Genomic DNA, 15,907 nt, shown 5'->3' on the forward strand with positions numbered 1-15,907 from the left:
AATTACAGGTGTGCCACAGTGACTGTCTGACAGTCACTGTGTTCTGAGGACCTGAGCTCTGCCCTCACCCTTGGTTTGTTAGTGCCTTACTGCCCAGTCCACACCACGTGATTTCACATAAGGACCTTGGGCAGCTGTGGGGTTTGGCGTCTGTCTGTGGTGGAAGGGCTACCACCACTTTCCTGTGGATAACGCACAAGACTCTTTATCCCAGTAGTGACTACTCATGGTGGGATGAAGTGGGGTATTATGGAGGTTCTTCTGTATTCGTATATGTGCTACAAGCTTCCGATAGTAAACTTGTACTTCTCTGTTGAAGACAGGGAGGATAATGACTTAGACCAAGTGGGTGTGTGCTGGCTCGTGGTATTTTTAGTTTGTGCCAAAATGTACTGTGGGCTTGCTAACAACATCATACTGAGAGCAAGTTACTTGACAGGTCTGCTGCACAAAGCTCAGGGTCTGTATCTCTGTCCCCGTGTTTGCTTGTTATAGGTAAGCCCCACCTGTTCTCAGCAGGAGGTTGGTGTTTTGATGGAACGAGTATCAGGGGACCTTTAGTCCATGTCACAAGGGGATAGATAGAGGATGATGGCATTCACGGTGGAATTTCTTGTTTTTAGTTCCAGTCCATCCGTTTTAGTGAGAATATCTGTAGTCAGCGGTGCGTCTGAAAAATGGCGAAATCCAGAAGCGAGCGTCCGTCTCCTTACCACCTGGTCATGCCTCTGCACTGTTGGTCACTGGAGTTTAACAGCTGGGGCATGTACTTAAGTGTATTTCTAGCATATTATGTTTTTGACACAGGGTTTCATGTAGCTCAGGCTGGCTCTTATGATGTAGGCAACCATGGCCTCTTGCCTTTCCCACCCTGTGGTGGGATTACAGGCTTTCATTACCATACCCGACTGAATTTGACTTTAAGACATAGTAGCTGGAACATGTGTTTAAACTAACACTTAATAAAGCGGGAATGCTCAGTTCTGCCAGACGATTTGGCTCTGCTCCCTGCTTCTGAGCCGGTGGGAGAACCACACGATGGGAAAACATTTTGTGGAGTTGTTTCTAACTTAAGATGGTTTCTAAGAAGATGCAGCCTCCCCAACTCTTTGGGGGAAACTTGGCTGCAAGCTTGCAGTTACTATATTTTTGCCCACAGAATGGGCTAAAGTTAGTATCATTTCCTATTTGGTTGCCAGAGGCAACACGATTTAATTTGTGCCCCAGTGGCAGTCATTTAAAAATAATTTCTGTGACCTGTGTGTGTGTGTGTGTGTGTGTGTGTGTGTGTGTGTGTGTGTGTCATGGCATGGAGCATGGTAGGCACATAGGATTGCACCACTATGAAGGTCACAGGACAGCCTTAGTTTCCTTCCTGGTGCTGGCTGAGGGAAGATCCCTTTGTCACTTACTGCTGAGCTAAGCTGGTCTCACCAGGCTCTGTGACCCTCCTTTTGTCTCTGCCTGTTACCTGGCCAGAGGGACACTGGAGATTACAAAGTGAGCTGCCTGACTGGAGAGATGTGGGTTCTTGGCATCCTCACTTAACTCCTCACACCTGGATAGCCAGTGCTTTAGCCACTGACCCTCTCATCGGTCTCCCACCCCTCTTTCCTGGTGCCAGTTTTCTGCCTCCCTTTTATTTCTTACCCTTTATAGCTTCTCACTCTACCCAACTCTGTCTTTTCTGACTGAGTTCTGGGCTATCAGTTCTGGTTGAAGAAAGCAACACAGCTCAGGTACAGACGGTCTCGTCAGGGTCGGCCATGCTTGTGGCTGTGCTCGTCCCAGGGACAGTCTAAGTTGGGAAGCTCAGGGTGCAGCCTGTGGATGTCAGTCCTTTAGTCAGACAGAAAGCTGGTGCATGCGTGTTTGACACTTGACATGGAGTGGGAGAGGAAAGAAGCACACCCTAAGAGCTGCATTTGAGAAGTTTGGTGTAGTGAGGTTTCTTACAAATACTATTTATTCTCTGCTCTTCTGTTTTCTGTCGGCCCTTCAGTAGTTTTGGGATATTGTTGTTTGTCACACATGTGATATTCATATACACATGTCTTTTAGGGTCACAGAAGCACAAGAGTAGCATGGTTTTGTCCTCCTGATATCTAGTCAGGTCCTGGGCATGCTTTTTGAGAAATGCCTGCACATGCATTTTTATGTAACAAATGTTAGACTTCAAAGTGTATCCTCGGGGCTGGAGAGATGGCTCAGCGGTTAAGAGCACTGACTGCTCTTCCAGAGGTCCTGAGCTCAATTCTCAGCAACCATATGGTGGTTCACAGCCATCTGTAATGAGATCCAATGCTCTCTTCCGGTGTGTCTGAAGACAGCGACAGTGTACTCATATAAATAAAATAAATTAAAAAAAAAAAAGAAAGTATATCCTCAGAATAATCTGGGGGGAAGAATAATTCTTACAGCTCTGTCTACAATTAGAACTTTCTCTCCCTCTCCTCTCTCTTTTTTTTAAATGCAGAGTGGACACAGATATCTACCAGATACCTCAGAGAGCAGTTGGTCAAAATCTCTGACTTTTACCACATGGCTTCCAGTACAGGTGATGGTCCTGTCCCTGTGCCACCAGAGGTTGAGCAAGCCATGAAGCAGTGGGAGTACAACGAGAAGCTGGCATTTCACATGTTCCAGGTAATCTGACCAAGGTGTGCAAGAAAGGGACACCTCCCATGTAGCAGTCATGTGATGGTGAGCCACAGGGATGCATGCGGAGAAACAGGTACCAGTCATGTGATGGTGAGCCACAGGGATGCATGCGGAGAAACAGGTTGCTAGGTAATTTCATCATTCTACAAACATCACAGAGCACACTTGTTACACATGCAAGTGGGATAGCCTGCTACATCCCAGATTAGACTAATGGTACAGTTATACACCTGTTATATGTGATGTGTGGCTGACTAAAACATGCTAGCAGATGTCTATAGTTGTACTTTCTGGTGCTAAATCATATATGCATGTATGCAATGAAATTTTTGCATGTGAGTGAAGTTTCTGAGGCAAGTTCTCGCTGGCCTTGCACTCACATAGACCGTGCTCGCTTCCTCTGCCTCTCGAGGGCTGGGGTTCCGGCCATGCCCTGTAATGCCATCTCTTAGAGAGCATTCAAGGTAGCACAAAGGCTCTGTGCTGACAGTTTATTACTCAGATTCAACCCAGGTTGTCTGTGCCATTAGGTATTTTAGCGCCATCAATTGCTTTGTAATTGTGTTATTAAGCATAACCCTTTTAAACTTGTTATTTTGTAAATTACATGTATTTATTAGAAACACCTTTGTGCTATTACCTCCTGTCTCATGACAGACATCCTCTGCCCCTGAACTATGCTATCTAGAGCTCATCTTCATTTAGCTCAGTTGTACCTTGCAGCGAAAATTTAAGGGGCAGATTAAGGGCAACCAGGAGAGGAACTACTGAATTCTCTCACTCAGACAAGGGCAACCAGGAACTACTGAATTCTCTCTCACTCAGACAAGCTGCTGCAATTTTTATTGGCCAGTAGAAGTCAGCTGTGGTGGTGTTTAGTTTTGTTTTTATTCCTGACATAAGGTGTATTCAGCTCAAGTCTCATTATTAGCCCAGATTTTCAGGATTCATTATGTTAATCAAAGAGGAAAGAAAAATGTGGGTTTTTAAACATTTCATTTAGAACTTTTACCATACTATGCGGGTAGTAAATGAGTTTTAGAAATATCTCAAATGGTAAAGCAAACAAACAAACAAACAAACAGCCACATGGTTCTTCTGTGAAGTAGCTTATTTAGTTTTTAAATTATTAGAAACAACTGTCGCAAACCCTGGCTCTGTACTGAACTGCTTCAGCTCAGCTCTGCACAGTTACCGTTTTTTTTTGTTTTGTTTTGTTTTGTTTTGTTTTGTTTGTTTGTTTGTTTGTTTGTTTTTACTCAGCTGATGATGGAGTGTGCATCTCAGAAATGTGTTTTCTCAGAATGCTAGAGCTTTCAGAAAGATTATTTACCATAGTAGCAATATTTATTAAATCTTGCGTGTGTGTGTGTGTGTGTGTGTGTGTGTACATGTGTGTCATGGTATGTGTGCACGGGTCAGAGGATAATCAGTGTGATACTCCTCCCACCACGTGCATTCCTGGGATTGTATGTAGGTCTCCAGACTTGGTGGCAAACGCCTTTACCTACTGACGTATCTTGCCAGGAGTCATTTAAAATAGAGAACAGATCTTAGAATGATGAAAATTGATGTCAACTTTTAAAAGTTCCTTTGTGGTTTAACTTAGTGTGTTCTGAGATGTGAAAGATACCCTAGTGTACACATGTGGAGACTTACATAGGCAGAAAATAAGAGTGGGAATTTGTAGGCAACGGAACTGGAGGATTAAGTATTAAGTCCATGAAATTTTTTAAAAGTGTGTTTTCTTTTGTGTGTATGTGTGTTTGTATGTGTGTATATACACGTGCTATCGCTCGTCCGCGTGCATCCCTGGAGGCCAAAGGTCAGCCTTGAGTATTGATGCATTCCTCAGGAGCCGTCCATCTTGGTGTTTGAAACAAGGTCTCCCACTGGGCTTGGGCTTAGTCCAGGCTGGCCAGCCAGTGAGCTCCAAGGCTCTGCCTTCACCTACTTCTCCCCCCGCTGGGACTGCAGGTGTATCTGCTATCTTTATTTGCTTTTGCGTTTTAGAAGTTTTTATGTAGATGGTGGGAATCGAACTCAGGCCCTCACGCTTGAAGAGCAAACATTTTACTTTGTGACCTCTTTGTCCAATCCAAGGATTCCTTTTTCAAAATTAACTTTACTTTCTCAAATTACATCATTATACATCGCTGTAAAATTTAAGTGTTTAATAAAATTTAAAATTTGACACAATTTTCATAAAACTTGGCTTGTCTTCTATTTTGAAGAGTTTTTCATGCTGTGATTCATAACACGAGTCTGTGACTATGAATGTGCCTAGAAACTCATTGTGCATGCGCGTGTGTGTGTGTGTGTGTGTGTGTGTATACTCAGGCACGCATGTGTGTGTATGAAGGCAGTGACAGAGAATGCTTGTATTAGAATTAATAGCTTCCTTAGAGATGTAGCTCAGTAGTAGAAGGCTTGTCAAATGACTCTGGTTAGAAGGAGAAAAAAGTAATACAAAGAAAGACTGTCGCACTCCAGGGGGATATTTTGTAAGTGTGTAGAGATGTAATTGGTTTTCAGCATGGTTGTATAGAATTATTTTATGCGTTGTTTTTAATTTAAAAGTCCATTAAATTCATTTAATCTAACTGGGTCATTAAATTGATATTTCAAATAATACGTTTGTAGATAGGCAAATCTGAGAGTCATTTAAGAATTATTCCGGGTCCAGAATATGGTGGGAGTTTTCAGGCCTTTGAGACAGTGGTATGAGTACTGTTTGTACGGAGTCATCGCCCTTAGCCCCATTTCCTCCCTGAAAACCAGTTGATGCTCCTGATGTCTTATTGGGAGTGTGTCATGCCTGGAGTGTGGTGGCTTTTGAATATCTATTAGCATTTTTTAAAAATATTTATTTATTTATTTATTTTATGTATGTGAGTACACTGTAGCTGTATAGATGGTTGTGAGCCTTCATGTGGTTGTTGGGAATTGAATTTATTTTTAGGATCTCTGCTTGTTCTGGCTAGCCCTGCTCTCTCAGTCCCTGCTTGCTCCGGCCCAAAGATTTATTTATTATTGTACATAAGTACACTGTAGCTGACTTAAGACACACCAGAAGAGGGCGTCAGACCTCATTAAGGGTGGTTGTGCGCCACCATGTGGTTGCTGGGATTTGAACTCAGGACCTTTGGAAGAGCAGTCAGTGCTCTTACCCGCTGAGCCATCTCGCCAGTTTAGAATGAAGAGTATTAGAAACAAAAATAAAATCCCAGGCCATGCATACTAAACAACAAGAACAACAGTAATTGTACTGTGGGTTTTGAGGCCGAGTAACTGTAGCAGTATCCCAGGGTTGTAATTACATTTAAGTGTATCTAAAATAAACAGGTTTTCTTTGACATTGGCAGTGTAATTTTTCTTCGTTTAAGGAAGGAATGTTGGAAAAGCACGAGTATTTGACTTGGATCCTGGACGTCTTAGAGAAGATCAGACCAGTGGATGACAGCCTTCTGAAGCTACTTTTGCCCCTGATGTTGCAGGTATGGCAAATCTCTCCTCTGCCCAATTGGCTTTATGGTGAGAAACGAGTCTGGTAAGAATGATTAGGTAAACAGAGGTAGCAAGGGGAAAGACATCCCTTTTGAGAGGGGAAAAAAATCATTCTAAATGACATGAAACATTTGTATTGCTGGTCCATAGGTTTTTTGTTATTTTTATTTACTTATTTTTTTTTAAATCCAAACATAATTTCAGCACACAGTGGTTTTCTCCTGTACTGGAACAAAGCAGCCTTTAAGTGCTGTCTCTGTTCATTCAGTACTGTGGAATGCAGAACATAGAATCATCTGCCCTCTTATGATAGCTTTTATGTCCAATGGACTAAGACTAATTTGTCAAGTAATCTACTAAATGCAGGTGGTTTGAATGAGATTGATTTTTTTCCTTAGAAAAGTAATACATAGTGAAACTGATGATTCACATGACTTGAGAGTGCATCAGTGGGCAGCCTTTCTCAGTGTCCCTTTTACCTGCCCCTGCAGCTACACACGGGAGGGGGCTGTGCTTCCCCTCAAAGTGATGATGCCCTGGGATGGTCTGTGCTTACGTGACTTGTTTAGCCCCTCACCAGATATGCGTGTGAATATTCACCATGAACTGAGATACACTGCAAGTATAAAATGCACACTGGATTTCAGACTTTACATTAACATTGTACTCTAATACTTGTATATTAATTACTTGTTGAAGAGATACTATTTGAAAATATTGTGCTAAATACAACATGTTAATTCATTTCTATTTTTATTTTTCTTTTTTTAAAGATTTATATACTTTTGGATATATATGTGTGCACCTGCATGCATTTATGTGCACTGCCTGCATGCAGGTGTCTACGGAGGACCAAGGGCATTGATCCCTTGGATCTGGAGTTTCGAGCCTCCTGATGTGGGGTTCTGAGAACCACACAGTAAGCATTCTGTAACCGGTGAACTATCTTTCAGATTCCTGTTTTATTTTCTTAATGGTTACTGGAAAAAACAATTTACATTTGTGGCTTACTTTATGTTACTACTGGATAACATTGATCTATGTTGTACTTATGACTTTCTTCCTAATGAAGGAGAGACAGATTGAAGTAGTTGTGTTGAAGCACGAGACATGACTGCTCTCTGCTTTCCCTCTGCTTCTCAGTATTCAGATGAGTTTGTTCAGTCAGCCTACCTGTCTCGTCGTCTCGCGTACTTTTGTGCCCGGCGTCTTTCCTTGCTACTGAGTGATAGCCCCAACCTCCTTGCTGCTCACTCGCCCCACATGATAATCGGAACAAACAACACGAGTATTGGGACCCCCAGCCCTGGCACCCCTGGCCCTGGCATGAGCCCTGTGCAGCTGGCCTTCTCGGATTTCCTTTCCTGTGCACAGCATGGCCCCCTGGTTTATGGACTTAGTTGTATGTTGCAGGTAAGTCCATAATGGTCTGTGTTATTTTATGTTAAAATTCATTGTGGGGAAGATCTGGTAATTTAAATTGGAAATCGACGATCTATTTCTGTTCGTTAGATCACAGTGAGAGATTTGTAAACTATTGTGTTTTTGATGACTTAGATACAGGGTCTCACCTTGTAGCCTAGATTGAGCTGGAACTTAGAGCATTGCCCTAGCCTCAGCTTCCTGAATGTTGTGATTCCAGGCGAGTGCTGCCGTATCAGGCTATTTGTTACCTATCATTAGGATGGTTAAGCAGTTCAGTTGCATATCCTTCAAGGAGAACCCACAGGTCAAGTCAGCTGTGTTCCTGATCTGTCCAGATAGCATCTCTGGCAGCATCCCAGCGTCTGCAGTTGGCATGTTCAGCTGGCTGCCTCTGTGTTTCTTCACTGTCACTCACTGTTGCTTGTGCTGTCCTTGAACACAGCAGTGTGCTGGCTCAGGGTCCTTCAGTTAGGTTTGAGAACAGTTCCTCCTCAGAGCTGCCACCTGTTGTGTCTTACTCTTCATCAGGGGGCTTAGAGCATTGCCCTAGCCTAGGCTGTTCTGGAAGACATGGCCTCCATGATAGACAAGTTCACTACTCTCATAAGGAGAATGTAGTTTGAGTATCATATGCTCATTGTTAACGGGGAGATCCTAGAGGGGTGATGGTGACTAAAAAGGGAACTCCTGGTTCAGCTTGGAAGCCAGGTAGGCTTTTCTAGGAAACTTTTGTAGATGTTTTGTAGTTTCAGTGGAAAGAGTGTTCCTGGCAGAGGGCAGAAAGCACAGTTAAAGGACAAGAGGAATGGTGAGTTATCCTGTGTGGAGGTAGAGGCTGGTGGGGGTGAGAGAGTGGGAGGCCCCCAGGGGCCTGAAGCTTAGGTGTCCTTAGATGGTTTGGTATCAGGGAAGTGATGTGTCAGTTGTCAGTTGCACATAGGAAAGATTTGTGGGAGAGAACAGCTCAGAAAGAGGGAGATGAGGGAAAGAAATATATTTGGAAACCTCTAGGTTGGTCAGAGTGGGAGCGTTTGGACCCTTTTGTATCCCCCAGTTCACATCAGAGGACTGGACAAACTCAGAGAACAAGTTATCTATTCTAAGCCCGCACAGACATTTTCATCTTAGCTTCAAAATAACATAGTGGGGCAGCTATTTGCCTGCCATTTACTTAATGTAGAGACGATTTGAAGTATGCAGGGGAATTACAGAGTATATTCGAATACTATGTGATTTTTAGATAGGAGATTGAGTGTCTGCGGATGTGGATGTCTGAGAAGGACCTTGGAACTAGAACCTCATAAATATCAAAGGGTACCCGGATTTTTCTCCTAGTAGAGCCCTGAAGTAGATGTGCTCAGGAATGGTTATATGTCAGCTTCCGAAGACTTAGGGCAGACGACCGGTAAGATGTGTGGCGTTTGAATTCTAAAGGCCTCTGAGATGGTCCAAACTCTGAGATGGGTTACAGAGCTCGGGGTGAGAAATGATGTTCTGACCTGAAGGGCCTGTGTGTCTGAGAGGTGATGCTCAGAGTCCATCAAAGACAATATGAGGTTGGGTATACTAGGTAGGGAGAGAACAGCAGGAAATTATAGTCTAGAAGCAGACAACAAAAGTGGCCAAACTACTCTCACAGCTTTATTCTTTTAGAAACGTCTCAAGTAGTGAGACATGGTAGTAAGTTTGGGTTTAGGCACTGTGTTAAATAGTGACATATTAAGCCATTAAGTTCTCAGAACTAACATTGAGATACAGGGAGCATCACTGATTGATTGATTGACACCTAACTCATGGAACAGCAGCGATGAATGTAGAAACTGCTTCTTACAAGCTGGCTGAGGTTTTTTTTTTTTTTTTTTTTAAGTGTCCATAAAAGTTTAGGATAGGGTTGGCTGATTACATTCTCTAGACCAAACCTAGCCCATGATCCAAGAATAAGCTTCACATTTTTACTGTGTAACTGAAACAACCAAAGAGAATGTGTGACAGAAACTGTAGGTGGCCGGCAAAGCTGAAAATATTTGTTGTCCAGATTTTTTTTTTTTTAATTTATTTATTTTTATTTACAGGAGTACACTGTTGCTGTCTTCAGACACACACCAGAAGAGGGCATCAGACTCCATTACAGATGGTTGTGAGCCACCATGTGGTTGCTGGGAATTGAAGTCCGGACCTCTGGAAGAGCAGTCAGTGCTCTTAACCACTGAGCCATCTCTCCAGCCCCATGTTGTCCAGATTTTTATAGAATAATTTGGATTATTCCTATATTGGGGTACCTTTCTGCTGAGCATTTATAACTTTTTAAGGCACCTTATTTAATAAATAGAGTTAAAGTTATAATCTCAGCACTTAATACCCTAATTGTATTCCTTCTTGTTTAACAATAAAGAATCACTTGAGGTGACAAATAATTTATTTATCTCCTACAGTTCCTGTGTTGGAATATTAGCTAATACGTTATACTTTATCTTTTAGTTGTGGTGGTGACCCTGAGTTTTGTCTTACCAGCTGGGTAGCTGCAAATGGGAAAGACATTTGCATATTTAAATCATCTGTAGGAAATGGTAACCTCATTATATATGGGAAAGGGGTCGTTTGTATTGAAGTTGTTGTTAGTACTTTTCTTCTTCCTCTTAAGTGTCTGGAATATCTCTGCTTTGTTTCTAGACTGTCACTCTGTGTTGCCCAAGTGCCTTGGTGTGGAATTATTCCACCAATGAAAATAAGATCTCGAACCCAGGCTCTCCCCTGGATCTGCTGCAGGTCGCCCCGTCCAGCCTCCCCATGCCGGGTGGGAACACGGCTTTCAATCAGCAGGTAGACATTTGCTTCACCGCTTTTACGAGTGTTTTCATTGCCCAGAGGCACCTGGGTATGGTGGCCCGTGCCTTGCCATGGCATCTGAGCTATCTTAGTGCCTGTCCCAGCTCTGCCATGACTCTAGGGGACTTTGGGGCTATTTCCCCCACTTTTTTTCAAAATACAGATGTTCATAGATCAGGCACCCAGGCAGCTGTCACCCAGGCAGCTGTCACCCAGGCAGTTTTGGTAACTCTTCTGATCTCATTGTGAGCCCTGGAATAATAGTTTGTGACGTTCAGTAATTACATGTTTTTATTTGTGCTACATTGTTTGCTTCAAGATTTATGCAGCCTCAGCTTTGGGAAGATGCCTAACACTTACCATAAGATACTTGCCTTTCACTAAGTTGTTTTCTGTAAGCTACTGAAGGGTTGCTTGTTCATTTCTTGCTTTGCCCAGCAGCTCAAAGATATTCAAATCGCTGCCTTGTCTTACTTGTAAAACCAATTGCACTTGTTACATTTTCCTCAGGTGTTTATTTTTGTAAGTATTTATTACTGAACCAAATGATCACTTGTAAATCTAAAAGGGCACAGCTCATGCAGGAATTATGTCTCCCACCACACAGTTAGGATCGTGATTCACCGGAGGGTACTGTGCTCACGGAAGACTTGACACGATCTAGGCGGCCATGGAGTGTCCGAGTACAAGTTAATTTGAAGTGTTTATGTTTCAGGTTCGGGCAAGGATTTATGAGGTAGAACAGCAGATAAAGCAGCGAGGCCGTGCAGTGGAAGTTCGGTGGTCTTTTGACAAGTGTCAGGAGTCGACGGCAGGTACAGTACATCATGGGAGAGGGAGTGCGTCGGCGTAGTGGGCTTTATGCTTTCTCTCGTTCCCGTGAAGCACTGCGCATGCGTGAAGGAGCGTTAAGCCTTTAGCTACCAGCAGCCTAGAGTGTCTGCCTTAGCTCTTGCCATTCTTTGGTAGTGTTTGCTGAGAATACAGATTGGTTTCCCTTGTATGGTCCTTTTTTTTTTTTAACTATGATATCTAACTGTTTCCTTAATTTCTGAATCCAGGGGTGACTATTAGTCGGGTTTTGCATACACTGGAAGTCTTAGATCGTCATTGTTTCGACCGGACTGATTCCAGCAATTCAATGGAGACTCTTTATCATAAAATTTTCTGGGCAAACCAAAACAAAGATAACCAAGAGGTATTTAATATTCCTTTTCTTTTTTTTTCTGTCTTATTTTCTTCTTGTCCCCTCAGTTGTGGCAAAGTCTTTAGTCTGATGTGTTTCTTACGCAAGCAGGTGCATTAATGATCTTTCTGTTTTAGAACCACGGTGACTCACCATCATGGTAGTGAATTGTGGATTGGGTGGGATCTGCCTGGATGTGTTGATGTGGGATACTTTTTAACCTTTAATCATCGTCTCTACATTTCAGTTTTAGCTCGCTGTTCGTTTAATGATTGATGGCTGTATATAGAATATTTGGCTTTAATTTGGAGTGTAATTTAGTCTGTAGCACAGCAGAGGGCAGCACCTGGCTATAAATGGGCATGGTCTTTGAAAAGTCTTAATTACAATTATTTCCCCCCTCTTAAAAGATTGTAAATATAAAGATTTCAATGAAAGTTTTCTTATTCAGTCTACAGAGAAATAAAAGTATTATTTTGGTAATGAAAAAAAAAAAGCGGGCTGGTGAGATGGCTCAGTGGGTAAGAGCACCTGGCTGTTCTTCCAAAGGTCCGGAGTTCAAATCCCAGCAACTACATGGTGGCTCACAACCATCCGTAACGAGATCTGACTCCCACAGTTACAGTGTACTTACATATAATAAATAAATAAATCTTAAAAAAAAAAAGCCCCTCATATATACAGCTTGTGTTAGATTCGAAGGAATACTGAGGTAAGTCTTAGCTCATTTTCAAAGGAAACACTTTAGCTAACTTGTTAGGTCTCTTTGGGTTTTGAGCTTGCCGTTGGTCCTGGGTTTGTGGAAAGGAGAGATGAAACAATTAAAGCAACCAAAACGCTCCATTTCCCAAGCAGGGGCCCGGCACAACATTCCTCTTTGGGAATAATTTGTGAGCCGTTATTGTCTTCTAAAAAACAGGTTCAGGGCTATAGGAGCCACAAGGGTTCAGTGTGTTTGAAGCAAGGTTTATGTTGACTGGAGTCTGTCTCTGTCTCTTGGGAGTCTCTACAGAAGTGAGTTTCTGTACTTGGGAGAGCAGATTGCGTCTGTATGATTCCCAGCTCACATGGTATTCTTTTGCCGCCAAAGACAAGAAACTTTCCATCCCTGTAATCAGGGCCAGTGTGGATAAAATGCTGCAGGAAATCCTGAGATTTTCTCGTTGGATGTGAGTTGCAGGGCTAAGGTGTTTGTGTGCGCGTGCGTGTGTGAGTGTGTGTGTGTGCACACGTGTGTGCGCGTGCGCGTGTGAGTGTGTGTGTGTGCACACGTGTGTGTGTGTGTGTGTGCGTGTGTGAAGTGACAGTGCTCTTTGGTTTGGGTTTTATTCTGTTGTAAAATGAACAAAAATGATTATTGTGGTCGTATAGTTAGTTTTACTGAGAATTTCTCTTAAAAATAATATTGTCTGTTTATCTTTTTTAATTAGTTTTGCGTTGTTGTAATAAAATACCTTGATCAAAAGAAGTTAGGGAAGAAATAATTTATTTTGGCTCACATGCCAGAGGGGCAGGCTACTGCCTTTCATAATAGGCAGGAGATGTGACAGCAGGAGGGTGAAGCTGGCCTGTCAGTCCGGAAGCAGTGTCCTGGTGTTTCATCCCCACACAGGAAGTAGAGAGACTAGGAAATGGGCCCAGGTAATAAGACCCCAGTCTGCCTTCAGTGACACTTCCCCAGCAAGGTTCCACATCTTACAGGGCCCATAACCTTCCCAGCTACCACTGGTTGGAGACCAGGTATTGGAAAATGTGAGGGTGTAGGGGATATTTGTATTTAGACCCCAATGCTACCTGTCTGACTGTATTTGATCTGAGAAAGCTGGGGAGATTTTGAGCCACATCTTAAGGAAGACATTCTCTGCTATGCATGTGTCATGTATTCGCCACTAGAGGGCAGTATGGGCTTTAGACCAAGTCCTGGATGTTGTAGCAGTTTGGATGGGGATGCAAGAGAGGTCTGGTTTAATGGTGATTTGAATATTGATTGCATTCTGGGAAGAGATGTGAGTGGCTTTGTGGTTAATGTGGTGCCTTTGAGTAAAACAAAGACAGTATTGTTAACTTTTATTTCACGTTTCCTAACTTTTAATCTGGGAGGATATCTGTATGGACGGCCCCTTCTGTAACATTAAATATGTAAACATTAATGTTTAAATACTTCAAATGTTAAGTTTATAGCATTAACATCTTTAAAACGTGGCTTTAGTTTTTAATATGCATTTATATTAAGGCATGTATTTATGTATAAGTTTGCAAGTGACAGTTTTACTTGTCCATTTACAATTTTAAATAATGATAATGGACGGTTTTACTTGTCCATGATCAGGGTTCTTGTCCACTGAACCAAAGAATCAATCTCCCCTCCCCTCCCCTCCCTTCCCCTCCCCTCCCCTCCCTTCCCCTCCCCTCTTTTTTTCCCCTCTTTTTCTGCTCCCTTCTTTTTCCCTTCTTATTTGGAGATAAGGTCCTCTGTGGCTCAGGGAGACTTCTGAACTCCAAATCTTCCTGCCTCACCTGCTTAGTGCTGGGATTGCTGGTGTGTGCCACCGTGCCTGGCTCAGGATGCCACTGTTTTCCTGAGCACTGAGTTACTTATTATTCCTGGAATTCACATGTTAAATATTGGATGGTAGCTGTGTGGCTTACAGCAAGTTACTCACAGTTGTGTGCTCAGAGTTTTTGCATAGTTATACAACACTTGAGCATGAATATCCATTGAGATTATAAAACAGATAATAAGTATGTTCCAAAAATTGCTCCTGTGGCCAGTCATAAAAGAGCTTATATTTTATTGGAAGAACCAACATTATGTATCTGTTCTCTAGTAAGATGGAGTATATTGAATAGTTGGTTAAGACTCAGATATGTGTCGCCCATCTTTAAAACGTACCTCCTGGTTTTTCTTGGGTCCTATAATTTGTCCAGGATTGATGTTGCATGCGTGGTGGGAGATAAAGTTAGCAACCTCTCTCTAGTCATGGTGGTTTGATGTTTGCTTTTACAAGGGGTGTTCCTTCTCATACCAGCTGGGGGGACCTCAGCCCCTCCCGTCTCCGTAGCTTTGTAAAGGCTAAGAGGGAAATCTGATCCTTCACATCCTTGTAGGAGGTGGAGAGTCCTGATTTGCTTACAGCCTCAGCTTCAATAGTCAGCTAAAGTCCATTAGAACTTGTAGCACACAGGTGAGAACTTTTGACACCAGGCTCTGCCTGTGGAGAGAGGAGCTGATCCTGCCCATGCTGGGGGGCAGGCTTTCACTAATAGCTCATGGAATGTGAGGTTCCTTTACTCTTTCCCTGCTGGGGCTGTGTCAACTTGCGTGCTGTTGTAAAGAAGGTAGGGAATGCGCCTCAAAACCCTTTGTGTTTTAGTATTTTTTCCACTCTGTGTCTTATAAAAGGAAGAAATTCTCGCCTTCAATTCAGAGCTCAGAGGCTGTCTGACGGTGGCATCTGGGCCCAGCAGTCACCTGAGGGGAGTTACGGTGAACCACGGAGCCCCTCAGCTTCCTGGTACTGACTAGGCAGTTACTGGTGACCTCATCTCCAGGCCGCCAGGTGGGGAGGGCCCCTCAGCTTTGCAGAGCTCTTGGACCACTTCCTTCCTCTCGGCCTCTGCTTTTGATCCTGCCTGGTGTGAGAGCAGAGGCAGCTGCACGTTTGCGTGCTTCAGGAAGGTGGAGAAGAGGGAAGAGCCAAGGGCGGCAGGCAGGAAAAGCTGCTTTTCAATTCTCTTTCTGGGGCTCCGGTGAACAGACTTCTTTCCAAGGAATGAAACAGCCAGGCCAGATGCACCAGCCAGAGCAGAGCGCTGCAGGACAGCACAGCATGGGTCGTTTTCTCCGTCTCTGCTCCGAGTATCACCATGAAACTCCAACCGCAAAACCTACATAGTGCTTGTTTATGATGGTTTCATACCAGATTGCTAGAGTTCTTAGGTAACAGAAGTCTTAAGTTCAGCGTGTCCTGTACTTACCTGAGTCCACCCGGCTTAGGCATTCTGCTTGATTCCTGTCACCAGACATAGGAGGGCTCTGTTTCTTTCTTGGCTGTGCTTGGGCACAGTTACCTTTCTCAGGCGCCTGCTCTGTGATGTCAGGGGCTGTGCCTTATGCCTTCCATCACATCCTTAGTCCCTGGCCTCATGCCTGCATTCCAAGGATGTGGGTGTGTCTTCTTACTTTGGCCTTCTGAGCTCACTGAAAGGGCAGGGTGGAGGATGCGCCCCGAGGATTTCTCTTGAAGGAGAGGGGTTCACGGATTCATGAGAGGTGTATTACAGTTGGTGTACTGTCAGACA

At 43.3% G+C, this 15,907-nt stretch overlaps 1 protein-coding gene across 1 annotated transcript in view; it reads left to right on the forward strand.

Annotated features, from left to right (window-relative positions):
- The window catches only part of Med12l (mediator complex subunit 12L), a 313,727-nt gene that overhangs the window by 59,783 nt on the left and 238,037 nt on the right, over window positions 1-15,907 (forward strand). Inside the window, exons 7-12 of the mRNA XM_029474961.1 lie at window positions 2,477-2,646; window positions 6,048-6,158; window positions 7,312-7,581; window positions 10,264-10,413; window positions 11,135-11,234; window positions 11,481-11,617. Coding sequence (XP_029330821.1) covers window positions 2,477-2,646; window positions 6,048-6,158; window positions 7,312-7,581; window positions 10,264-10,413; window positions 11,135-11,234; window positions 11,481-11,617 — 938 coding nt within the window. The remainder of the gene's footprint in view (window positions 1-2,476; window positions 2,647-6,047; window positions 6,159-7,311; window positions 7,582-10,263; window positions 10,414-11,134; window positions 11,235-11,480; window positions 11,618-15,907) is intronic.

The sequence above is a fragment of the Mus caroli genome, chromosome 3, assembly GCF_900094665.2.
Source record: "Mus caroli chromosome 3, CAROLI_EIJ_v1.1, whole genome shotgun sequence".
Taxonomy (NCBI): Eukaryota; Metazoa; Chordata; class Mammalia; order Rodentia; family Muridae; genus Mus; species Mus caroli.